Source organism: Callorhinus ursinus, unplaced genomic scaffold (assembly GCF_003265705.2).
Source record: "Callorhinus ursinus isolate GAN/ISIS: 27379988/994484 unplaced genomic scaffold, GSC_fseal_2.0 scaffold7, whole genome shotgun sequence".
NCBI lineage: Eukaryota > Metazoa > Chordata > Mammalia > Carnivora > Otariidae > Callorhinus > Callorhinus ursinus.
The window spans coordinates 62,258,426-62,284,829 of NW_027397069.1; the positions used below are offsets into that span (position 1 = coordinate 62,258,426).

A 26,404-nucleotide genomic window follows, 5' to 3' on the forward strand; every position below is an offset into this window, starting at 1 on the left:
ATCACTTTATTTTAGTATGTTTCTTGCTTATAGATCTGCATTTTATTACTGTGATGAACTTTTTTTTCCTTAAAATACAAAAACTTTTACATTTATTTTTATGGCAGATATTTGGTGTTAGATATGTCATACTTAATAGATTTTTAAAGATTCCATTACACATATTATTCTTAGTTTTATTTATACAGTTCTTATAAATTCACCAAATTTCTTATCTCTTTAACTGTAAAGGAATAAGAAGGCCTCTATGTGTTTAGAAAGTGTATTTCCCCGTTATGAGCAATGATAAATTCAATATATTTATTCTTAATTTTTCATCTCTCCTGTGTCATCTAATTTTAGTCAGTAAGCGTGTGTTTCTAATATTTCATTTGTAAGGTTCTTATGGATAACCTTTGACTCTTTGGATTTACTCTACTTTCTGTCTTTCCTCAGTCCTTTCCCAATTCGTTATAACTATAGCATTTCTGCATTAATAGGGCCTATAAAAGTAATTTCTGGTCTGTCATTCTAATTCAAACATTTGTTTTAGGCTTAGTTTCACTGTTAAATTCATTCAGTGTTCACCAGTAGTACTTAGCTATAGTGTGTCCAGTCATCCTGACTGGCTGAACTTTGTCCCAGAAATTTTCTCAATAATTATTCAGAAAAACAATTTCTTGTATGGTTAAAAATTGTTTGGCAGCATCCTTTTTACTTAAACGATACTTAGGCTCCCATTTTCTTCACTTCAATGTCCTATGGGTGTTGCTCTGTTTTCTTTATTGAAAAACATTGCAGAAAAGTCTAAAGCCCAACTCAAATTTCCCCCTATTTGCACACTGCTGAAAAAGGATTCTTGACTTACATTTAAATCCAATAGTTTACTTTTGTGCTGACCATTCTAGGAAAATTCTCCCTGGTACACAGCCTGACTTTTTAATATGGATGGCAAAATCTTACATTAGGACTTCACTGAATTATAGCTTTAAATATTTGTTTAGTTCCATTGTTCTGCTTTTCTTATTTGGGAACTCAATTTACACCATTGTCGGAATTTCTGTGCTTTCTATATCAATCATTTTCTCTTTGATCCTTCTGAACTCTTCTATTTCCTTCAATACATATTATTTGCTTTCTTTTCATTTTTATCTTCTGTGTCTCTTACTATGCCAACCACACAATTTATCTTCCTTCAGGCTTCCTCTGATTTCATTTTTATTTGTATAAATTTTTTTTCTTCAACAAAAATAGAAACTTTCCTCCAAAGACTTTTAAAAGTCCATGATCCAACACTTCTGTGTTACATGTCTTCCAACTTCTTGAATTTCTGCTTAGTAGTAATCCTTCCTCAGAGCAATTCATTCCTTACTTTTTAAACTTACAGTAAAATTTCTAATCACAATTATTATGTACTCTATAACAATATTTTTCCAGTGAGTGTTCTCATCTGCAGATTAGTTTTGCTTATCTTTTCCACATTGCTATATTTTTAAATGTGTTTTCTTAGTAATTTTTAAGAGGTTGTATCTAGGGCTAGAATCCTTTATTTAATTTCTCCTAGTCAATTTCTTTTACTTAACCAGTTACATGAGTAGTCCTTCTCTCTTAATATTAAAAGTACATGTGCTTTCACTCTCAGTATTCAATCAACTAGTATATTTACAGTTCCTCATATATTCATAATTCTTTCCTACAATCCAGGCTTTGTTGAACTATTTCCTATATTTGTAATATGTCTATTCTCCTTTACTTGACTATTGATTTGGTAACAAAATAAAAAGCAATCTAGTCTTTCAAACTATTTAGCATGTTAGAGATGTCTTATCTGGATCTTGTGTAGTTTTTATCAGTGTTATCAATAAACTCTTCGTAAATTTAAGCACCAAAAAGAAACAGCAACAGTGAGGTTTTGAGAGGAATCCCATCTAGCAATAATTAAATGATACTTTCTTGGGCTCATTTGTATAGAAAATGAATTTTAAAAAGAATAATTTTGCACTGGACAACATAATATGAAAAACATTCATTATATCAGCAAATGACATTTAAAAGTATCTAAAGTCTGGACTTTAGGGAAAAAAGAAATATTCTAGGATATTTAAATCACAAGAAAAAATAAGCCTCAATGTTAGAAAAAAAATACAAATAATAAAATACTGGCTTAGCATGTAAACAAAAGAGCAAGTCTCATATACATGGTATTCCCTGTCAGGAAAGTTTTCATTAAAATCATATCTATGAAGTGTTTTGTTTTATTTGATGAAATATTTTCTTACATCTTTAAAATGAACAGTATTTTCTTTCAGTAAACAAAAATAAACTATATTATTTAAATTGTGAATTTGTTCTATAATCTATTAATAAACATTCTTTTATAAAAACAGTTTTACAACTTTTACAACAGGAAGCTATTATTTTCTGCTCTAAGATTATTCAAGTCAAATTTCATGTTCCATTAGATATGAAACTACTAAAAATACAATTTCGATAGGTATTTCCACAATTCATTATGAAAAACATCAACTTACTTGTGACCTAAATGCTTCAGAAAGTATCCCAGAACCTTCAGAGCTTGAACCCAAATACTTTCACTTTTAGAAGCCAATAATTTGTAGATTACTCTAAAAAAAATAGAGAAATAAATAAACATTTTAAGCACTTACAAATATTAAAAATATAAGCACTATATACTTTACAATGAATTATAAATATAAAAAATATAAAGTACCTTTCAGGATTTTAAATTCTTTGGAAAAATTAAAAATTAGCACATTTTACTAATATTTCTTTAAACTTGGCCTTCAAATAAATACTCAAAAGTTCAAAGTGATTTGTTGCTCCTAAGTATTGACTTCTAGCATATTGAAAAAAAAATTCTATTTTAAGATACATGCTTAGTTAGGCTGTATTTCCCCTTCTGTTAGAACTGCCCCTGACATTTCTACTTGATGACCGTTTTGTCTTGTTTATAGCTAATTGGACCATGGATAGATACTTGCCCAATTATTTCTCTTTTCTGAGCATTTGGAGTGAGATCTGAGAAACAATATCTAGTACTTTCTGGGCTCTTGAATTAGAAAATTATTTAAAACAGAAACTATAAGGCAGCCTGGTTTTGTTCACAGAGACGAGTCTATACACAAAAGAATAAAGCGACCATATAGGAAGTAGCAGAGAAAGCAAAGTTGTTTCCTTATAGCTTTCCAATTCCTTGTTCTTACCCTAATGAGATTATTCTGTTTTTACTTAAATTGGTTTGAGAAGTTTTCTATTACATGGAGCAAAGAAGTCTCTACTAACATATAACCCAACCTAATATATACAGTCATCTGAATATGATGTAAGAACAGGGCTATAGCCATTATAATTTTCATAAATATTAAAAAATTTTTATCTTGTGTTTTTTCCAAAACTTAAAAGTAAATATTTTTTCTATAAGGTAGTAGGAAACAATAATAATTATATTCTTTTGCAACTAATTCTAGAATTTAAGAAAGTTCTTTGAAGGTGGTAGTGGTGACTATAAAATTAGGATGTACTTTATTGTATTAAGTCTTTTTTAAAAATAAAGTGTCATTTTATGTTTCAAGATGAAGTAACTGAGGCTAAACAAAAAGTTGGTATTAGTAGGTACAGTATAATTTTTATATCGTTTCAGTGGCATTAACAAAAGGGAACAAATTACTTAAAGCTAGTCACGTCTGTTTTAACAGTGGCTTATACTATTAAAAAAGAAAATAAATATTGTTGATATTGCTTTTTATTTGTGTGTTACTCTACTGAAGAACAGACTGAGATAAACATTAGTTACCATTTCCTTTAGATGATTTTTTTCAAAAGCCTCATGTTCCTAAATATGTATTTACATTGAAATCTATCTTCAGAACTTTTATGAACCAAGATCAGTAATTAAAAAAAAAAGGTATGAGAATAGGAAAGTTATACATGCAAGGAAAAGAACTAGTCAGGAAATCATGAGAAAGAACATTCAACAGTAAAAATAATCTTGAGAACCAAAGTAAAAGCTCACAGCCTAAGAAATTTACTGACATATCAGTTAATGACTGTTTACCTGAAATATCATAAGTTAAGTGAATCCTAATTAATCTGCTTGAGCTTACTATATTAAGCCAGCAAATGATCTAAATCACTTGAGACAAGTACTTATGTATTCTTTTTTTTAAGATTTTCAGATATAAAAATATCACATTTTTAGCTGCTCAGTTCAATGTTGTATTATCACATGGTCTTTCTTAAAGCCAGTTAAAATGTCACCAGAATTTTCATTCTTTGCATTCAGTTATTAGTGTATATAAATGACAATTTATCAGAATTTTCCCCAGAAAATATTTTATATATAACTGCTATCCTTGAGTATCTATCTTCTTTCTAAGATACAGACCTTTAAGTGTTCTATCTAATAAGCCTATTTTTTCCATATCTTTAGTCAAAGCCTACATTCTCCACATTTTTTTTGAAATGGAAAAACTGAAGGAGAAAACCTTCCATCTTTGTCACTGTTTTGAACACACTGGTAATAATAGGACATGTTTAGTAGGTTTCAATCATGAGCAACCAGGCCTTGGTATTCATTGTGTCTAATCATTCCACTCATACTATACATATAAATCACTATTTCAGCCCCCTAAAGATCTAACCAATTATCATTCTCCTTTGTAAGATCATATTTTCACTCTGTCAAAGTAATGCAGAATTTTGTGTCTGAATTTCTGTTAACCAATCTAAGCCTGGTATCATTCACAAGGATGATGAGGACATTTTTAATTGATCCACTTATCAGTTGATATAATAAATAAAAGAGATACTAGGATCTAAGGTCAAGGATACTAATTTTTCAGTCTAAATATATTTTAAGAAGAATAACTGTATTTTATGATTAGGTTGAACCAAATATGCCATTATTTAGTAAACAGTTAAGTATCAGCAATTTCATATAGTTCAACCTCATAGTAAGAAAATATTTATAGTTCTTAATAATTAAATGTGTAATTCTCTTCTTCAAATAGAGTAGCAACTCCAAGGTTTGTAAACTCAAAGATCACAGTGATAACTCAAACAGAACAACCAACAAAAATGATGTGATTTTGTAAAAAAAAAAAAAAAAAAAAAAAAAAAAAAGAAAGAAATGATGTGATTGCTTCTCTGATTTGGAAAGAAGTCCTTCAAATCTAGAAAACTGTCATTTGTTGATATAAATGGCCAAGTAAAAGAAGCACTAATAAAATTCCTTTGTAGGTGTATCATTTCCAAATTCTTTTACAAACTGTGGAAGTTCACTGAGTTGCACATGGCTTAAAAGATTTCTCTAAGTCAGAGGGGGAGACGAACCAGGAGAGATGATGGACTCTGAAAAACAAACTGAGGGTTCTAGAGGGGAGGAGGGTAGGGGGATGGGTTAGCCTGGTGATGGGTATTAAAGAGGGCACATTCTGCATGGAGCACTGGGTGTTATGAACAAACAATGAATCATGGAACACTACACCAAAACAAATGATGTAATATATGGTGATTAACATAATAAAAAATTTAAAAAAAAAAGATTTCTTCTTCATTCCAATAATTCAGACTTCAGAAAAATTAAAAAGGAGAATCCCTAAGGGGCTAGATTATAGGCTGAAGTTCATAAGAATACTAATCAAGGAACTATTTTTCACTTACCTACATAATTACTTACAATCATTCTAACTAAACTTAGTCTTCAAACTCTTTTGGTTTTGTCCTCTTGCTCCAACTACATTGCCACTGTCCTAACTCATCGTCCCTAATACTGATGAATAAAATAATCTCTCTACTTATTTTGCTACATCAGTTTTATCCCTCTCCAGTTCATTTTCCACACTGCTGACTATAAATCTAACAAAATGGAAATCTTAGCAAATCAGTACCCCATTCAAAATACTTTTTATCATCATAAACAGAATAAAATCTAAATCTCTTTCTATTATGTGGCCAGTATCTTCCAAATCTGGTCACTATCTAGTTCTTGAGCCTAAATTCATACAATTTTCCTGTGCTCTCTTTTGCTGAAATATACCATGTTTCTTGTCTTCCTACAAAAAAAAAAATTGTTCTTCACACTAACTGAAATATCTTTACTACAGCATCACAATTTAAATACTATTCTTGAGACCAAGACCCATTCTCTAAATAGTTTATCAGCTGGAGTATTAGAAGATTAATACTAGCTTTCTCCATTTATTCCCTTCTTGTGTGTAAGATTTTGCTGTATTTATTCAAAAGTTCCTAGAGTAGGAGTTATTCTAGAAAGCACAACTGTACTCAATTAAAGTCTACTAGTAATGCTAATATTATAATCATACCTTATTCCATTTCTTTGATCAAATGCTGGTATCATTGAGGCTGGGTGTTCTGACATTAAAGCCACTAGTAACTGTAACACATCATGAATATTTTCATCCTGCATATAAGGATCACCAAAAAAAAATTTCTTTAGTTGATATGTTATTCTAGTACTTTGCATAAAATAATTAAAATAGAAGACCCAGACCATGTCCTACCTCATGCATGGTAAGTAGGTAATTTAATATACTCTGAAGTTCATCTTCCTTGACCCCTCGATCCTAATTTAAAAAAATATATATATTTAAATCTAAAACTAAAACTTTAAAGACAGGCATCAAATGATCATTTTAAAAGAAAATAAGAACAACTAAAAGTAGTGATGTTTTCATTAAAATCTTTTAAGTATTTCATAATTCATAGACTATATTATTTCTACTTAAATAAGTAAATATTTGGAAAACTGTATCTAGTCTTTTAAGGCCAATATTTGATTGATCATCACTATCAAAAGTAAGTATATTTTGATCATCTAACTTCATATTACTATTTTCTAACCATTTATTCTTTTTTAAAATAATGCAAAACTTTATAGAACCAATTGATGTATATTTTACCTTTATTTTCCATTTTTCTTTATCTTAATCTTTTAAAAATCCTACTGTGATAAAATACATAATGTAAGTCTTCTCATACAGGTACACAGACCATTTTCTGGAATAAAACTTTATGCTCATATCTTATGCATATGTTCCTTGTCCATTTCCTATACCTCTTAAAATGGATGATCTCAAAGAGGATTAACAAAAAGTGAAGTTTAATGAAAGTTAACCCTAAGACTTACTTTAGGATTTCGAAAGCTATTCATAAATGAAAAATAGTTACTGCTAATTTTACAATATTGATTTTAAACAATGTCAAAAATTCCTCTTCATCTAATATATTGCAATTCTAAATAATGTAAAATTATTTTACCTTTAGTATGAGCTGTTTCAGAAAAAGTAGCATAAATGCCCGTAGTGATATAATTTCCTTTTGTGATGGCCGGGGACCATCTAGAATAAAACAGAAAACATAAAGAAAAAAAAAAGCAAAAAAAACCATGATACTAAATAAGCTTAATGCAATTATGTTGGAATACTATGGAATTCTTTACAAGTTGTATTTATTAGGATTATAATATTTGTTAGTATTAATGCTATACCATTTCAATTATATCAGAGGATTCAAACATTAAGTTTCAGATTTTGGTAATTTCAAATTATTCACCAAATGTCAGATTTGGGGAAAAGAATTACTTTTTATTTTTTTTTAAGATTTTTTTATTATTTATTTATTTGAGAGAGAGAATGAGAGACAGAGAGCATGAGAGGGGGGAGGGTCAGAGGGAGAAGCAGACTCCCTGCTGAGCAGGGAGCCTGACGTGGGACTTGATCCCGGGACTCCAGGATCATGACCTGAGCGAAGGCAGTTGCTTAACCAACTGAGCCACCCAGGCGCCCAACAATTACTTTTTAAAAAATTATAACATAGTACCATCCATTCATAAGTGTATAATCATCAAGTGTTCACACAACTTTTCCTACTTTTATTAAATTAATAGGTTCCCTTTTCCCCCAAATCCAAGTTTTCCCAACATTTCTTTCATCTTAATTAAACCTTTCTTCACTTAAAGACCATCTCCATTTTCACACCACAAATTATATAACAAAGCGCAGAAAAAGTGACACTCCATTTTAATTATTTGCTTTGTAGTTTTTTTTCCCCTTGTTACTTGTATATACCAAATATGTATTATAGTGGAAACTCAAAAAATTCTCGAGTCAATAAATGAAAATGAATGTGAATAGTTTAAGTGTACATATCAATTCCATAACACCTAAATTTCAAAGTAATTAATTGCAAATATTTAATTACCAATAAATGAGATTATTCAATATATATAATATATATAATATACATAGTATACAATAATTAAATTATACCTTTAACTATGTAACTAGAACTACGAAAGCCCTTAAATATCAAGTATTTCTTGAAGCAATGAGGATTTATACAGCTTCTTTATAAGTTTTAAAATAAAAATCCCTATATGTATAATATATAACATCTTTTATTCACTCAACAAATATTTACATGCAAATTATTACTCAAAAAATCCATTCCATCTACTCTTGAAAAAGAAATCTCTTTCTCATTTCCCAGACTGCTCTCTACATTTTTGGCTCCACTATTGCCAATAGTGTACAAAATACCCTTTCCTTCCTTACCAACACTTGGTATTAATTTTTTAAAAATGATTTTCATTGTGGGGGAGCCTGGGTGGCTCCGCTGGTTAAGCATCTGACTCTTGATTTTGGCTCAGGTCATTATCTCAGGATCATGAGACTAAGCCCTGCATCCCGCTCTGCGTTGAGCATAGAGCCTGCTTAAGATACTCTCTCCCTCTCTCTCTGACCCTCCCCATCTGTTCGTGCTATCTCAAAAAAACCCTGTTTTTCATTGTGAAATATAGCACACATACAGAAGATGTAAATGTACAAACTAATGAATTGGCATAAAATGAACACCTGTATAACCACTCTTTAGGTCAAGATACTGAACGCTGACAGTAACCTGGCAGAGAAACCCATTAACGATTGGTATGCAAGTAAAGGAACTACATGAGTGGAGGGGTGAGGTCCTAATATGAATCAAATTAAATAATTGCAGATTTCTGATTTGTGTTGTGTAAATATAACCACTACTGACTAAATTCAAGCTCAGGCTACCAATAGTTTAAAAACCAGGTTGTAGAGAGGGGAGCAAGATGGCAGAGGATTAGGAGACCCAGATTTCATCTGGTCTCAGGATTTCAGGTGGAAAGGGATCAAACCATTCTGAACACCTACAACTCAACAGCAGATGGAAGAAAAGAATAGCAACAACTCTCTGAACAGAAAAGCGACCACTATCTGGAAGGTAGGAAGTACGGAGAAGTGAATCCTAGGCGATATTCAGGAGGATGGATGGCGGAGGTGGGGCCTCCATGGGGTCATTTCTGGCAAATGATAGAGCCCTGGAGCACAAAATCGTAACTTTTAGAAGTCTGCTCCGCTGGGGGACGTGCTCCAGTGGCTAAGCGGTGGGTGGAACCCTTGCTGGGAAAGTGCGGTCTCCGGACCCTCGGGGTCAGAGAAAAACCGGGGTGCCTGAGAGTGGCAGAGCTCCCAGGTGTTGGAGCAGGGAAGCTGGCTACAGAGACTGAGCCAAGGAGTGGGCTCTCAGCTCGGGGTTGCCATAAACCGTGATCCGAAGCACAGCTGAGCCACTGCTCTACCAGCAGGGACCCAACAAGGGGCAGACCCGGGGAGAATCCCCTTCCCCTGGAGACTCCACACGGAGTCGGGTGGCAGAGATAGAAATGCTCGGTCACAGGCCGGGTAAGCATGGGGAGTGCGGCCAGAGACCAGGGAGACGGGAGTGACTGCTTTTCTCTGGGGGTGCACTGAGGAGTGGGGACCTGCGTTCTCGGCTCCTCCGGGGCAGAGATTGGGAGGCTGCCATTTTCATGCTGGTCCTCCAAAGCTGTTCGGAAAGCTTGCAGGAACAAAAGCTCCGGAAAACAAACCAGAGATTACTTAGCCGGACTGGCAAGGGCGGAGCGATTCCGCCTCCGGCAAAGACATTTGGGAACCAGGGCAACAGGCCCCTCCCCCAGAAGATCAGCAAGAACAGCCAGTCAAGACCAAGTTTACCAATCAATGTAAATGGCAGAACTCCAGCGCTAGGGGAATACTGCACATATCATTCATGGCTTTTTTACCATGATTCTTTAATCTTTCAAAGTTCATTTTTTTAACTTTTTTTTTAAATTTTTCTTTTTCCCTTTTTCAACCATCTTATCAATCCCTTTTTTAAAAAATCTTTTTTATTTTTCATTTTTAGAGTCATATTCTATCCCTTCATAGTAGTTACCCTTATTTTTGGTATATATAGATATCTATCTATCTATCTATCTATCTATATATATTGTTTTCTCTTTAAAATTCTGAGATACAGTTTCTTCTAACAGATCAAAATATACCCTAAATCTCTATAGTGTATGGCTTTGTTCTAGTCTCCTGCCTGATCACATTCTCTCCCTTTTTCTTTTTTAAATCCTCTTCTTTCTTTTTTCAACCAACTTCTTATCAATTCCTTTTATAAAATCTATAATCTATAATTTTCATCTTTACAATCATATTCCATCCCTTCATCATATTAACCCTTACTTTTGTACATATATAAGCTTTTCTTTCTTTAAAATTTCGGGAGGCACTTTCTTCTAACAGACCAAAATACGCCCAAAATCTAGTGTGTAGCACTGATCTATGCAGCAGCCTGATCATATTTGATCATATTCTGTTTTGTTTTGTTTTTGTTTCTTTGTTTTTATCTAATTCTTTTTTCTTTCTTTCCCTTTCTTTTCCCCTGGTTTCAGGTCTTTTCTGATGTGTTTAGAGTATATTTTCTGGGGACGTTGTTACCCTGTTAGCATTTTGTTCTCTCATTCATCTATTCTCCTCTGGACAAAAGGGCAAGATGGAAAAAATCACCTCAACAAAAAGAACAAGAGGCAGTACCGACTGCCAGGGATGTGCTCAATACAGACATCAGTACGATGTCGGAATTAGAGTTCAGAATGATGATTTTAAAGATACTAACTGGGCTTGAAAAAAGCATGGAAGTATTAGAGAAACCCTTTCTGGAGAAATAAAAGAACTAAAATCTAACCAAGTTGAAATCGAAAAGGCTATTAATGAGGTGCACACAAAAATGGAGGCTCTAACTGCTAGGATAAATGAGGCGGAAGAGAGAAGTAGTGATATAGAAGACCAAATAATGGAAAATAAAGAAGCTGAGAAAAAGAGATAAACAACTACTGAATCACGAGGGCAGAATTCGAGAGATAAGTGATACCATAAGACGAAACAACATTAGAATAATTGGGATCCCAGAAAAAGAAGAAAGAGAGAGAGGGACAGAAGGTATACTGGAGCAAATTATAGCAGAGAACTTCCCTAATTTGGGGAGGGAAACAGGCATCAAAATCCAGGAGGCACAGAGAACACCTCTCAAAATCAATAAAAATAGGTCAACACCCCAACATCTAATAGTAAATCTTACAAGTCTCAGAGACAAAGAGAAAATCCTGAAGGCAGTTCGGGAAAAGAGATCTGTAACCTACAATGGTAGAAACATTAGATTGCCAACAGACTTATCCAGAGACCTGGCAGGCCAGAAAGGACTGGCATGATATATTCAGAGCACTAAACGAGAAAAATATGCAGCCAAGAATACTATATCCAGCTAGGCTGTCATTGAAAACAGAAGGAGAGATAAAAAGCTTCCAGGACAAACAAAAACTAAAGGAATTTGCAAACACAAAAGCAGCCCTACAAGAAATATTGAAAGGGGTCCTCTAAGCAAAGAGACAGCCTAAAAGCAACCTAGACCAGAAAGGAACATAGACAATATACAGTCACAGTCACCTTACAGGCAATACAATGGCACTAAATTCGTATCTTTCAATAGTTACCCTGAATGTAAGTGGGTTAAATGCCCCAATCAAAAGACACAGGCTATCAGAATGGATAAAAAAATAAGACCCATCAACATGCTGTCTGCAAGAGACTCATTTTAGACCCAAAGACACCCCCAGATTGAAAGGGAGGGGGTGGAAAACCATTTACCATGCTCATGGACACCAAAAGAAAGCTGGGGTGGCAATCCTCATATCAGACAAATTAGATTTTAATCCAAAGGCTGTAATAAGAGATGAGGTAGGATACTATATCCTACTTAAAGGGTCCATCCAACAAGAAGATCTAACAATTGTAAATATCTATGCCCCTAAAATGAGAGCAGCCAATTATATAAGCAAATTAATAACAAAAGCAAAGAAACACAACGACAACAATACAATAATAGTGGGGGACATTAACACCCCCCTCACTGAAATGGACAGATCATCTAAGCAAAAGATCAACAAGGAAAAAAAGACTTTAAATGACACACGGGACCAAATGGACTTCCCAGATATATTCAGAACATTCCATCCCAAAGCAACAGAATACACATTCTTCTCTAGTGCCCATGGAACATTCTCCAGCATAGATCACAACCTAGGTCATAAATCAGGCCTCAACCGGTACCAAAAGATTGGGATCATTCCCTGCATATTTTCAGACAACAGTAGTTTGAAACTAGAACTCAATCACAAGAGGAAACTCAAATACGTGGAGGTTAAAGAGCATCCTACTGAAGAATGAATGGGTCAACCAGGAAATTAAGGAAGAATTAAAAAAATTCATGGAAACAAATGAAAATGAAAACACAACTGTTCAAAATCTTTGGGATACAGCAAAGGCAGTCCTGAGAGGAAAGTATATAGCAATACAAGCCTTACTCAAGAAACAAGAAAGGTCTCAAATACACAACCTAACCCTATACCTAAAGGAGCTGGAGAAAGGACAGCAAATAAAGCCTAAACCCAGCAGGAAAAGAGAAATCATAAAGATCAGAGCAGAAATCAATGAAATATAGAAACCAAAAGAACAGTAGAACAGATCAATGAAACAAGGAGCTGATTCTTTGAAAGAATTAACATTAGATTGATAAACCCCTGGTCTGACTTATCAAAAACAAAAGAGAAATGACCCAAATCAAAAAATCATGAATGAAAGAGGAGAGATCACAATCAATACCAAAGAAATGCAAACAATTATAAGAACATATATGAGCACCTATATGCCAGCAAATTAGAAAATCTGGAAGAAATAGATGCATTCCTAGAGATGTATCAACTACCAAAATTGAACCAGGAAGAAACAGAAAACCTGAACAGACCTATAACCACTAAGGAAATCGAAGCAGTCATCAAAAATCTCCCAACAAAAAAAAGGCCAGGGCCAGATGGCTTCCCAGGGGAATTCTACCAAACATTTCAAGAAGAAATAATACCTATTCCTCTGAAACTGTTCCAAAAAGTAGAAACGGAAGGAAAACTTCCAAACTCGTTTTATGAGGCCACCATTTCCTTGATCTCCAAACCAAAGACCCCATCAAAAAGGAGAATTACAGACCAACATACCTGATGAACAGGGATGCAAAAATTCTCAGCAAAATACTAGTCAATAGGATCCAACAGTACATTAAAAGGATTATTCACCACGACCAAGTGGGATTTATCCCTGGGCTGCAAGGTTGGTTCAACATCCGCAAATCAATCAATGTGATACAATACATTAATCAAAGAAAAAACAAGAACCATATGATCCTCCCAATAGATGCAGAAAAAGCATTTGACAAAGTACAGCATCCTTTCTTGACCAAAACACTTCAGAGTATAGGGACAGAGGGTACATACCTCAATATCATAAAAGCCATCTATGAAAAACCCACAGCAAATATCATTCTCAATGGGGAAGACCTGAGAGCCTTCCCCCCTAAGTTCAGGAACGCGGCAGGGATGTCCACTTTCACCACTGCTATTCAACACAGTATTAGAAGTCCTAGCCACAGCAAGCAGACAACAAAAAGAAATCAAAGGCATCCAAACCGGTAAAGAAGTCAAACTCTGTTTGCAGATGATAGGATACTTTATGTGGAAAACCCAAAAGACTCCACCCCAAAACCGCTAGAACACAGACAGGAATTCAGTAAAGTGGCAGGATATAAAATCAATGCACAGACATCAGTGGCATTCCTATACACCAGCAAGACGACAGAAGAAAGTAATTCAGGAGTTTATCCCATTCACAATTGCACCCAAAACCATAAGATACCTAGGAATCAATCTAACCAAAGAGGCAAAGGATCTGTACTCAGAAAACTATAAAATACTCATGAAAGAAATTGAGGAAGACACAAAGAAATGGAAAAACATTCCATGCTCATGGATTGGAAGAACAAATATTGTGAAGATGTCAATGCTACCTAGAGCAGTCTACACATTTAAAGCAATCCCTATCAAAATACCATCTACTTTTATCAAAGAAATGGAGCAAATAATCCTAAAATTTGTATGGAGAAGACCCCGAACAGCCAGAGAGGAATGTTGAAAAAGAAAAACAAAGCTGGCGGCATCACAATTCGAGACTTCAAGCTCTATTACAAAGCCGTAATCATCAAGACAGTTTGGTACTAGCACAAAAACAGACACATAGATCAATGGAACAGAATAGAGAGCCCAGAAAAGGACCCTCAACTCTACGGTCAACTAATCTTCGACAAAGCAGGAAAGAATGTCCAGTGGAAAAAAGACAGTCTCTTCAATAAATGGTGTTGGGAAAATTGGACAGCCACATGCAGAAGAATGAAACTGGACCATTTCCTTACACCACACACAAAAATAGACTCCAAATGGTTGAAAGACCTAAATGTGAGACAGGAGTCCATCAAAATCCTAAAGGAGAAGAGAGGCAGCAACCTCTTCGACCTCAGCCGCAGCAACTTCTTCCTAGAACCATCGCCAGAGGCAAGGGAAACAAGGACAAAAATCAACTATTGAGACTTCATCAAAATAAAAAGCTTTTGCAAAGCAAAAGAAACAGTCCACAAAACCAAAAGACAGCTGACAGAATGGGAGAAGATATGTGCAAATGACATATGAGATAAAGGGCTAGTATCCAAAATCTATAAAGAACTTATCAAACTCAACACCCAAAGAACAAATGATCCAATCAAGAAATGGGCAGAAGACATGAACAGACATTTTTCCAAAGAAGACATCCAAATGTCCAACAGACACATGAAAAACTGCTCAACATCGCTCGGCATCAGGGAAATCCAAATCAAAACCTCAATGAGATATCACCTCACACCAGTAAGAATGGCTAAAATTAACAAGTCAGGAAACAACTGATGTTGGTGGGTATGTGGAGAAAGGGGAACCCTCCTACATTGTTGGTGGGAATGCAAGCTGGTGTAGCCACTCTGGAAAACAGTATGCAGGTTCCTCAAAAAGTTGAAAATAGAGCTACCATATGACCCACAATTGCACTACTGGGTATTTACCCCAAAGATACAAATGTAGGGATCCGTAGGGGTACATGCATCCCGATGTTTATAGCAGCAATCTTCACAACAGCCAAACTGTGGAAAGAGTCAAGATGTCCATTGACAGATGAATGGATAAAGAAGATGTGGTACATATATACAATGGAATGTTATGCAGTCATCAAAAGGAATGAAATCTTGCCATTTTCAAGGATGTGGATGGAACTGGAGGTTATTATGCTGAGCGAAATAAGTCAATCAGAGAAAGACATGTATCATATGACCTCACTGATAGGAGGAATTCTTAATCTCAGGAAACAAACCGAGGGTTGCTGGAGTGTGGGGGTGGGAGGCACGGGAGGGCTGGGTAATAAACATTGGGGAGGGTATGTGCTATGGTGAGTGCTGTGAATTGTGTAAGAGTGTTGAATCACAGACCTGTACCTCTGAAACAAATAATACATTATATGTTAAAAAAAAAAAAGAAGAAGAAGAAGAAGATAGCAGGAGGGGAAGAATGAATGGGGGGAAACTGGAGGGGGAGACGAACCATGAGAGACTGTGGACTCTGAAAAACAAACTGAGGGTTCTAGAGGGGAGGGGGGTGGGGGATGGGTTAGCCTGGTGATGGGTATTAAAGAGGGCACATTCTGCATGGAGCACTGGGTGTTATACGCAAACAATGAGTCATGGAACTCTACATCAAAAACTAATGATGTATGGTGATTAACATAATAATAATAAAAAAAACAGGTTGTAAAATACCTAAATATTTAATAATTGGCTATGCACCAGCTTGTTCCAGCATACTAAAGTCCTCAACCTACACCAGTCCTAAGCTCTGAGCCACAACTTGATCACACCCTCCATTCCATCTGGTAGAGACATTCATTATCTTAGTAATAATTTCTTGCCATTATCTTAGTAATAATTTCTTTACTTTCATTTAATGAAATTGGACAAGTTTTATATAATCTTAGTGTGTCGGTTGTTTCTTTTTTTTATTGTAAGGATGAGAATAATAATAGTGCTTATGTCACAGGATATTTTGTAAGGATTAAATAGAGCAACATATGTAAAGGAATTAGAATAGTGCCTGGTCCATGTTAATTAGTAAATGTTAGCTATAATTACTACTGTCAAACACTGTATAAAGAGGATGTTTTAGAAAAATATATACATATGTATGAGTCTTATTTATACACATAATATGAATCCATATTTTAGAAAATAGAATAAACAGGTATTTCACAAATATAAAATTGAGTGACATAAAAATCACAAATGACACCATTTATGTAAAATACAGAAGCTAAACAATCAACTCTTTAGGAATACATACATAAATAGCAAAGTAGTAAAACATACTAAAGAAATAATAAGAATTCAAGAAAGGAAAAGGTATAATAAACATAAAATAAAACAGAAAACATAAAATTGAGCACGGGGTTATCTCTATGGCTGGGAATGGGAGGAAGATGTGACCAAAGATAGGTAAATACAGGTTTATGGTAATATTCTATTTCTTAAGTTTGATGGGATCTATCTGAGGTTTATTACATATTTACATATTTGCATTTATGATGTATTCAAAATAAATCTTTGAAACACATATAAGTTGAAGCATCTACATGTAGGCATGTGTAAATTTGTGTTTGAATGAGCACAGAAAAGGAGGTAGAAAAATATGTAAGACTGGTGATTCTGGCTCCTTGGGAGAAAGTAAGTTCTTATTTATAAACATTTCTATTATTCTGCTTGCTAACTAAGATCATGTATTACTATGGTACCTTGTTAATATAAATACATTTTTTACAGTGAACTTGACATAGTAATAATTTAAGAGACATAAGTGTTAAATAAGAGTCAAAGCAAAAAGATCCTACTTATGTCAGTGCCTGCATATGAATTAGTACAATGAAAAGCTAGTGTAGTACAAATTATCTTTAGAGTGTCCTTAAAAGAAATCATTTCAGTTCAAAATAGTACTGAGAAAAGTTGTTATTTAGAAAACTATGTTTCAAGTCAGAGCCTCACATTTCACTAAATATCAAAGTTAATTTCAGTCATATTAAAAAGTTAAATTAAAAAGATATTAAAAATAATAAATAAAAAGATACATTAAAAAAGAATAAACTGCAAAGAAAAAGAAATTCTCTTCCACTTTCTTGCCACTTTCCTTTAAAATATATTTCTTTGGCTTCTTCCCTCTCTCTCCTTGAGGTAGCCAGAGCCAGTCAGGCCGGAGGGCCCAGAGATAGGAGGAAGTAGCAGAGGCCAAGGAAACACCAGATGTTGCAGGGCTGAAGAGGAAACTACGCCTTGCAGGACCTTCAGGGTCAGGGTGAGGAGACAACATGGACTAGGAGTGTGGTCAGCAGCAAAGAGCCAGTCAGGGCGAAGGAGGTGACAAGGACCAGGCAGAGTTGGAGGTGAGGGGATGGTCAGGCTAACTGGCAATGTCAAAGCTGAGAAGGTGACGGTGCACATGTCAGAATATTGTTTCATAATGTAAAATAAGCAAATATATAAATACATTAAAGATTACCTAAGCCAGATTTTTCACTATCGAAGGAAGAAAGCTATAAATATAATAAGTTTGAGGCTACACTGAACCATGTGGTTTTAAACTGGAAAGAAAGGTATCTATGTACAAACCTGTTTTTCCCAGATCCACGCAGAATGCCTAGAAGCAGTGCCACTCAAAGAGCAATAAGCACAATAAGCACACTGAACACCTAAATCTCAAAAACCATATCCACCAAGACAAACCAGGGCTCTTTGGAGAAATGGTTGATTCCAGGACTGGGTAAGTATAAAATGAACCAAAAACATCTTGTGGCAGAGAGCAAGCACTAAAAAATTATGAACATCTGTCATAAAGACCCAAGATCTCATGTGAAGGTCTCCTACAAGCCAAATCTGGGACAACCTTAACATCCAATAAATAATGATACAACCCAGGGGATAGTCGCTGGGCTAAATCCATTAAGCCTTAACATTTTTCAAGTTTCACTGAAACAAACCATATCTATTCATTCACATACTGTCTATGTCTGTTTTGGCTATACACTGGCAGAGTTGACTACTTGTAACAGAGCCCTTATGGCTCCCTAAGCCTAAAACATTTCTGTGTGGCCCCTTGCAGAGAAAATGTACCAACTATTGATATAATAAACAGGATGAAGTAGAAATCCATGAAATTTATGCTGATATAAAATGAACAAATAAATGGAAGAGAAAAAACAAGTTCCTTCTTGTAGTAGAATTCAAACTAGTAAATGTCTTAGAAAATACGGTCATTTAGCAGCAATCACAGTAAAGATCAATTATGACAAGTCATTGATGAACCAAAACCAGTAAGCAAAGGTTTGTTGAAGAACAGGATATTTACATAGTCTCAATGTATTTCTTCACCAAATACTTATTATTCCAAAAGAGAAAGCAGTAATTTTATAATGAAGAACCCTGGCAGATACCACATTAATCAAAATGATCAAAGGCAACTTCTCCAGTAATAAGACAACTCCAAGTCATGTGCCTCTTGACGTGATAAATGTGACAGAATTGGTATGACTTCTATGTGATTCCAATCAAAAATGAAAAACCTGGATCATCATGAGCAAATATCAAACAAATCCAAATTAGGAGACATTCTAAAAAGTAATTTGTCTGTATTCTTCAAAAATATCAAGGTCATGGAAGACAAAGAAATACTAAAAATAAATCATTCTATATTGAAGAATATTAAAGTGACAAGGCAACTAAATGCAATATACAATCCTCAGCTGGGATTCAGAGAGAAAAAAAAGATTTTTTTTTTTTTCTGGAAAGGATATTATTGGAATAATTGGTGAAATTTAATGCAATCTTTGGATTAGATGATCCATGTATTAATGTTAATTACTTGATTTTAATGGTTGCCCTTGGTTATCTAAGACTATGCCTTTTAGGAAATAAACAGTAAAATATTTAAGGTAATATGGTATCACATCTACAATTTATTCTCAATTTATTCAGAAAAAAATATGTGCATGTATATATGACTATATATACATGATAAAGTGTATGTGGTAAAATATAAAATACTGGGAATCATGGCGGGGGTTATGATAATTCTTTGTATAACTCTTGCAACTTTCTGTAAATTAGAAATTAGTTTTCTGAAGCAGAAATGAATATGTATGAATATATGATTTGTTTGGGGTAAAGAAAACTCTATCAGAGTGTAGTGTTTGAGAAGGGCTCTGAGTCACATAGACATGATTCAAATTTTAGTTCTGTTACTTTGTACCAACTTTGTTTCCTAACCTACAAAATAACAGTGATACTGACAGCAAAGTTATATAATCCGATGTGTGTGTAAACATGCCTATGCATATATAATTACATTATATAGAAATGATTAAACAAAATTAACAGGATGCTTAGCGTAGATTCAAACTCATGGTGAACATTCAGTAAATTTTAGGCATTATCAAGATTAAAAGCAATAGAAAAAGCCATGAATGACAGAATTATATATAAGAGATTGCATGCAAATAATACAATTTTTAAAGTCCTGTCAATAAAAGACATAAGCTAATAAATGAAAATTAAAATAGTGAAATGTTATTTTGCCTTATTAAAAAGATTTTTATAAAACAATAATTTTCAACGCTATTGTTAGTATGCTGAGAAAAGCACTCTCACATACAACACAGTAATTAGTCTCAGTAATTTTAAACAAATCAAAAATGGAAGTAAATGATTATATACAAAGGAATAGATCACTGCGTTATTTATTGAATCAAAATTTTAGAAACTTGTAAATGGTACATTCTTTTAGATTACTATGTAGAGTCAAGAAGATAACAAAAAAAATCAAGAAAATCTCAATTCTGTAAAAGAGTTTAAATATTTCACACATTTAATGCAATGAAAATTAGTGGAAAAACATACACAATAAGAACATAACTTCTTATTCCTGGGGTTGGGTTATGAATAATATTTTTCTTCTATATCATTTTATTTTCTATGATGAGTATGCATTTTTACATAATTAGGAAAATTGGCAATATTTTTTATTTTTATTTTTATTTTTTCAAAGATTTTATTTATTTTATTCTAGAGAAAAAGAAAGTGCGCACACACATGTGCATGCACACGAGCTGGGAGAGAGGCACAGGGAGAAGGAGAGAAACCAAGAGACCTATGCTCAACTGACTGAGCCACCCAGGTGCCCTGGCAATATTTTTTAAGCAACAAAATGAAGTATTAAATTACTTTCTACTATACTTAGAATAAAGGGTGAAGTTTGGGGAAAAAATATAAAGAAAGGTAACTATCTCAAAGGTTTGAAACAATTGTATTAGAACACACTGGCCATGATCAACTTTATCTGATTTTTTTTTTCTTCTTTCATCTTTATCTTTTAATTTTATTTTATTATGTTGTTAGTCACCATACATCATTAGTTTTTGATGCAGTGTTCCATGATTCATTGTTTTCATATAACACCCAGGGCTCCACGCAACCCATGCCCTCTTTAATACCCATCACCAGGCTGACCCATTCCCCCACCACCCTCCCCTCTAGAACCCTCAGTTTGTTTCTCAGAGTCCATAGTCTCTCATGGTTCGTTTCCCCCTCCGATTTCCCCCCCTTCATTTGTCCCTTCCTTCTCCTAATGTCCTCCATGCTATTCCTCATGTTCCACAAATAAGTGAAACCATATGATAATTGACTTTCTCTGCTTGACTTCTTTCACTTAGCACTTCATCTGATTTTTAATATTATGAATATATTTTCCTGAGCCACAACAAGCATATAGGCTAAAAGGCAGAATTTTATTCTTACCTGCCTTCATTCCAAAAATAACTTAATATTTCAGAACTATAAACTTCTCTACCACAAAAACTTCTCAATATAACAAGGCTACTATATAAGAAAGATAATAGTTCAGTGATATTTCCTATAACAATACTCAGGATATAAAACAGTAGTAGTACAATGAATGTAGTGGTAGTGTTGTACTTACCTAATCCTTTAGGTGTAATGCCGCTACTGTCAGCAGGATTAATGACCCAGTAGTAATATTTTAATGTGTGCATTAGCTGTAATACTGTTCCTACTCTGCGTATGGTGGTGTAAATGGTAGCAGTTCCAATAAATTCAGCAGACAAGTAAGTGTATAGGGAAAGCTGAACCTAATACAGAATATTAACAAAGCATTAAATTTTAAATGCCTCAAGTGTTTATATTATAAATATATATTCTAATTTAAATGCAAATTAGTAAAGATGAAGAAAGAACCATTTATAATGAGGTTAAAAATAACTATTTATTAAATATTATTTATATTTTTAAAAGAAAATAATCCATAGCCAACACATTCTAATAAAACTTATTTTAATAAAGGTAATCTGTAGCTATTAACAATGAAATAATTTTAAATGAGTTAATTGATCAAAAGTAACTGACAGGTAGAGCAAATTATTTAAAAAGTTACCTAGACTAAAGCCCTTTAGAAAGTACATTTCAGCAGCTCAGAAGAACAGAACTAACATTAGTCAGCTATATCATATTTGGGAAAAATATACACAGTCTTATATCCTAAAAGTTCACATAATTCCAAATTTTCTTAACCCATTGCCACAGTATCAGAATCTAACGCTATAAGCAGATGACAAGTCAAACATCTTGCTTAAAAAGTGAACAAAGTTTGAGTTTAGCACCACAATTAACATGCTAAACAATAACAGAAGTCAGACCCTATATAATTTAACCAAAGTTATGTGGAAAATTTGAAAACTGTAAAAGGCAGCTCACATTTATGAAGGATGTCCCTCATTACTGATTTTAAATTTAGGTATGCAAAATAATAAAAATTTTATGTTAATATATAAAAAACAATGTATATATTTATTTTAAAACAAATAATATTTACAATCATGATATAAACTCTATATTCACAATATAAGCAGTTTTACAGTCACAATGATTATAATTATCATTATATAATTAGTTACCTATTATTTTCTCTTTTCTTAGTCTTAATAATCAGTGTACCAAATCCCTTCTTGCAAAGATATGAATCACAACTACTAACTTCAGAATGCAGTTATTATATCAAGCTTAAATTACAGTTTCATTTATTTTAATATTTACATATTTAATATTTTGATTGCTGATTCTGGTAATAAAACTGTTTCAGGTTGACTATAAAATATGCTGAAAAAAATCCAAATGCTTTCTACTGCATAGTTTAGATCCATAACTATAATTTATTAACATTACACTAAAATAAAATGAATGAGAATGAAATTTATACCTTTGCAGGTGTATGTATCCAGATGGCTGGGTTGAATAAAATGTGATCACAAAGCTGCTTTAGCAAAGGTGCTCCATGAGATAAACCATCAAGGTATTTTGCAAAGGATAAAAATTGCTCCAGGACAGCTCTAGTTATATGAACTCTTGATGACTAAAGAAAAAGAAAAGATTATCAAGCTAAAAATATCCAGAATATCAAATTTTAAGATTGCTGACTTACAATAATTATGTATGAATTTTTCAAATGCCATACCTAATAATTTAAATATAGAACTATATATTTCCTTTGCTATCCAAAATTTAATTATATTCAGAAACGTAAAATTTTAAGATAATTTTCTGAATGACAGTTTGTTACCTGAAGCCCTTTCCAGAACATCAGGTTAAATAATGCCACTTTCAAAGCAAACTAAAGAAATAAAATAAGTTATGAATAAAAAATGGTTTCAACCTATTTTTCTATAAATTGACTAAAGAAGAGATCTCAAAGGAAATTTTAATGGAATAAAATTAATTATCATGAGCACACACACACACACACACAAGATACTGTGAAAGAGAAGTGCTTTCCCGAGATCCAAACCAACGGGCAAATAAATTGACTCCACCATTCCACTGAATCCTTTCTTTATATAAAGTCACAAATGAGTTGCACATGGGCAAATGCCATGCATCTTACTCAGCATAAACCTTTCAACCTAGCCATGGTATATGAAAAGCAAATCTCACTTTCCTGGAAGTACTGTCCCTTTTGGCTTTCATGACCCTCAGATTACTACTCCCCAGTGCCCTTTGCTTAAAAGACGGGAACAGCTGAAACTTATTTATTTGGCTTTTTTCCATAAAATCATTCTCTCTAGATGATATCTTACGCTTTCACAGCTTCATAGAACAATATCTCTATGCTAAACCTCCCATCAAGATTTTCAACTGTCATCGCCAATACATAACCTACTACCAACGCTATTTAGATAAATGACAGACCTTCCAAAATTCAAACCAAACCTTGAAGCCGCATTGTACAATACAGTAGCCCCTAGTCATGTGTAGCTACTGAGCCCTTGAAATGTGGCTAGTCCTAGGTGATAAATGTTATAAATATGTATAGACAGGATTCTGAAGATTTAGAATAAAAAATAATGCAAAATATCTCTTATAATTTTTAATTGAGTATATGTTGAAGTGATAAAATTTAGGATATACAAGGTTAAATAATATACATTATTAAAATTAATTTCACTGGCTATGTTTTACTAGAAATTTCTAAATAACAAACTGAGGGTTGCTGGAGTGGTGGGGGGTGGGAGGGATGGGGCGGCTGGGTGATAGACATTGGGAAGGGTATGTGGTATGGTAAGCACTGTGCATTGTGCAAGACTGTTGAATCACAGACCTGTACCTCTGAAACAAATAATACATTATATATTAAAGAAGAAGAAGACAGTAGGAAGGGAAAAACGAAGGGGGGGAATGGGAGGGGGATGCAAACCATGAGAGACTATGGACTCTGAGAAACAAACTGAGGGTTCTAGAGGGAAGAGCGTGGCGGGATAGGTTAGCCTGGTGATGGGTATTAAGGAGGGCACGTATTGAATGGAGCACTGGGTGTTATACGCAAACAATGAATCATGGAACACTACATCAAAAACTAATGATGTAATGTATGGTGATTAACATAACATAATAAAATAAAATAAATTACATATGAGGCTTGCATTATATTTTGACTGGAAAATACCATCTTAAGACTATAATTTCAGATGAAAATATTATAGAGGAAATACTGTTCTTTAAAAGCCAATAATCTAAGTCAAATGTCAAAAATATATCTTACTATACAAATCTTTTCTTCCTCATCTAGTGATCCTTTTTGATCCTCCCTAGGATAAAGAACCACCTACCACTCAACCCCAGAGCACATGTCACATCACACCTTTCTCTCCATTATCCACTGACTGAAGTCCAAGTATCATTATGGGATAGTTTAGGTCTAAAGACAATTTAGTCTTAGCAATTGTCTTAGCAATTTTACTTCCCATATGGTCTACTTAACAAGGGCAGCTCAATAACTTTGACATAAGCATGCCATGCATTTCACACTTTTACACAAGGGGCCACAAACTCATATGATTACAATATTCAAATAGTTAACAATGTATGCATTTAGGGTAGGAGACAATAATGAGTAGTGAGAACTGCCCAAGGTACCTAAAGGAAATAAAATTCATTACTAGAAAACTTTTCATTGAGCCAAACAAAATATTTATTTGGGTCAATTCTGCCTACACAACATCAGTTTGCTTCATCTGCTTTCTCTACGAGGTTCCCTCAACTTGTAAAACCCTTGCATCCATTTCCTTTACTTAAAGGCAGATTCAGTACTTTTCATTTAGTCATACACAGGGTACTTACTATTCGCCAGGGACGCTCCTTGAAACTGTGGAAAGAACAGTTAACAAAACTGAAGAAGCCCTGCCCTCACAGAACTTAAATTCTAAGGGAGGAGAAGACAGGGACATATAATAACATAAAAAAGTAAAATATGAAACAAGTTAGATGTCAGTAAGTGCATGAAAAAACACAGAGGATAGCAAATTTGTGGAAAAGTGATTAAGAAGAGGTTTTACTGAGTAGGGAGCAATCAGTTTGAAGTATGATAAGGCTCCAATGATTTTTTATTACTACGCTTATGTTTGACAAAACACCAGTGGTGAGTAGATAAGCAATAGTCCTACAAAATTCAAATCAAGCCTAGGAGCATAATTTTACATGAAAATTTTATAAGAAAGTGGAAAAATGATCCTAACAAGTAGTTGAATTATTAAAGGAGGGGGAAGTTGGAAGACAAATGTAAATAAGTCTTTAAGGAAAGAGAAAAATCAAAGCTTGAGCACTCACTTTAAAGGAACTTTAATGAAAAGAATACAATACTTCTAAATTCTAAAACATTTTATTCGTAGATAGGTGAATAAAATTAAAACAAGATATCAATGGTTATATAAAGCTTTAGCCCTTCCTTTACTAGCTATAATTTCACATAGTTTATTATTATAACAATAATATAATATATTTAACATAATATAGGCTATAGAATATAGAATTTCACATAGCTTATAATTATTATATATTTTTATTCAGTAATAATGATTTCAAGAACATTAGAACAGTCAGATCCTGTTCCTAGATAAACATTTTCAGAGATCAGATTTTATCCTATAAAATCATTATGTGCTGGGGCGTCTGGGTGGCTCAGTTGGTTAGGCATCTGCCTTAGGCTCAGGTCATGATCCCAGAGTCCTGGGAGCCCTGCATCGGGCTCCCTGCTTCTCCCTCTCCCTCTGCCCGCCACTCCCCCTGCTTGTGCTCTCTGTCAAGTAAATAAATAAATCTTTAAAAAAAAAAAATATGGTAGCTCTATTTTCAACTTTTTGACTACTGAGTATTTACCACAAAGATACAAATGTAGGGATCCGAAGGGGTACATGCACCCCAATGTTTATAGCAGCAATGTCCACAATGGCCAAACTGTGGAAAGAGCCAAGATGTCCATCGACAGATGAATGGATAAAGATGTGGTATATATACACAATGGAATATTATGCAGCCATCAAAAGGAATGAGATCTTGCCATTTGCAACGACGTAGATGGAACTGGAGGGTGTTATGAGTCAGAGAAAGACATGTATCATATGACCTCACTGATATGAGGAATTCTTAATCTCAGGGAACAAACTGAGGGTTGCTGGAGTGGTGGGGGGGGGGGGGG

At 33.9% G+C, this 26,404-nt stretch overlaps 1 protein-coding gene across 10 annotated transcripts in view; it reads right to left on the reverse strand.

Moving 5' to 3' along the window:
• NBEA (neurobeachin) overlaps nucleotides 1-26,404 on the reverse strand; it is a 686,692-nt gene that overhangs the window by 494,090 nt on the left and 166,198 nt on the right. For all 10 annotated transcript variants that reach the window (XM_073894686.1, XM_073894682.1, XM_073894681.1 and 7 more), the window contains exons 12-17: nucleotides 22,637-22,789; nucleotides 21,344-21,512; nucleotides 7,279-7,358; nucleotides 6,522-6,584; nucleotides 6,324-6,421; nucleotides 2,511-2,603 (exon numbers count right to left, since the gene is read on the reverse strand). In XM_073894686.1, coding sequence (XP_073750787.1) covers nucleotides 2,511-2,603; nucleotides 6,324-6,421; nucleotides 6,522-6,584; nucleotides 7,279-7,358; nucleotides 21,344-21,512; nucleotides 22,637-22,789 — 656 coding nt within the window. The remainder of the gene's footprint in view (nucleotides 1-2,510; nucleotides 2,604-6,323; nucleotides 6,422-6,521; nucleotides 6,585-7,278; nucleotides 7,359-21,343; nucleotides 21,513-22,636; nucleotides 22,790-26,404) is intronic.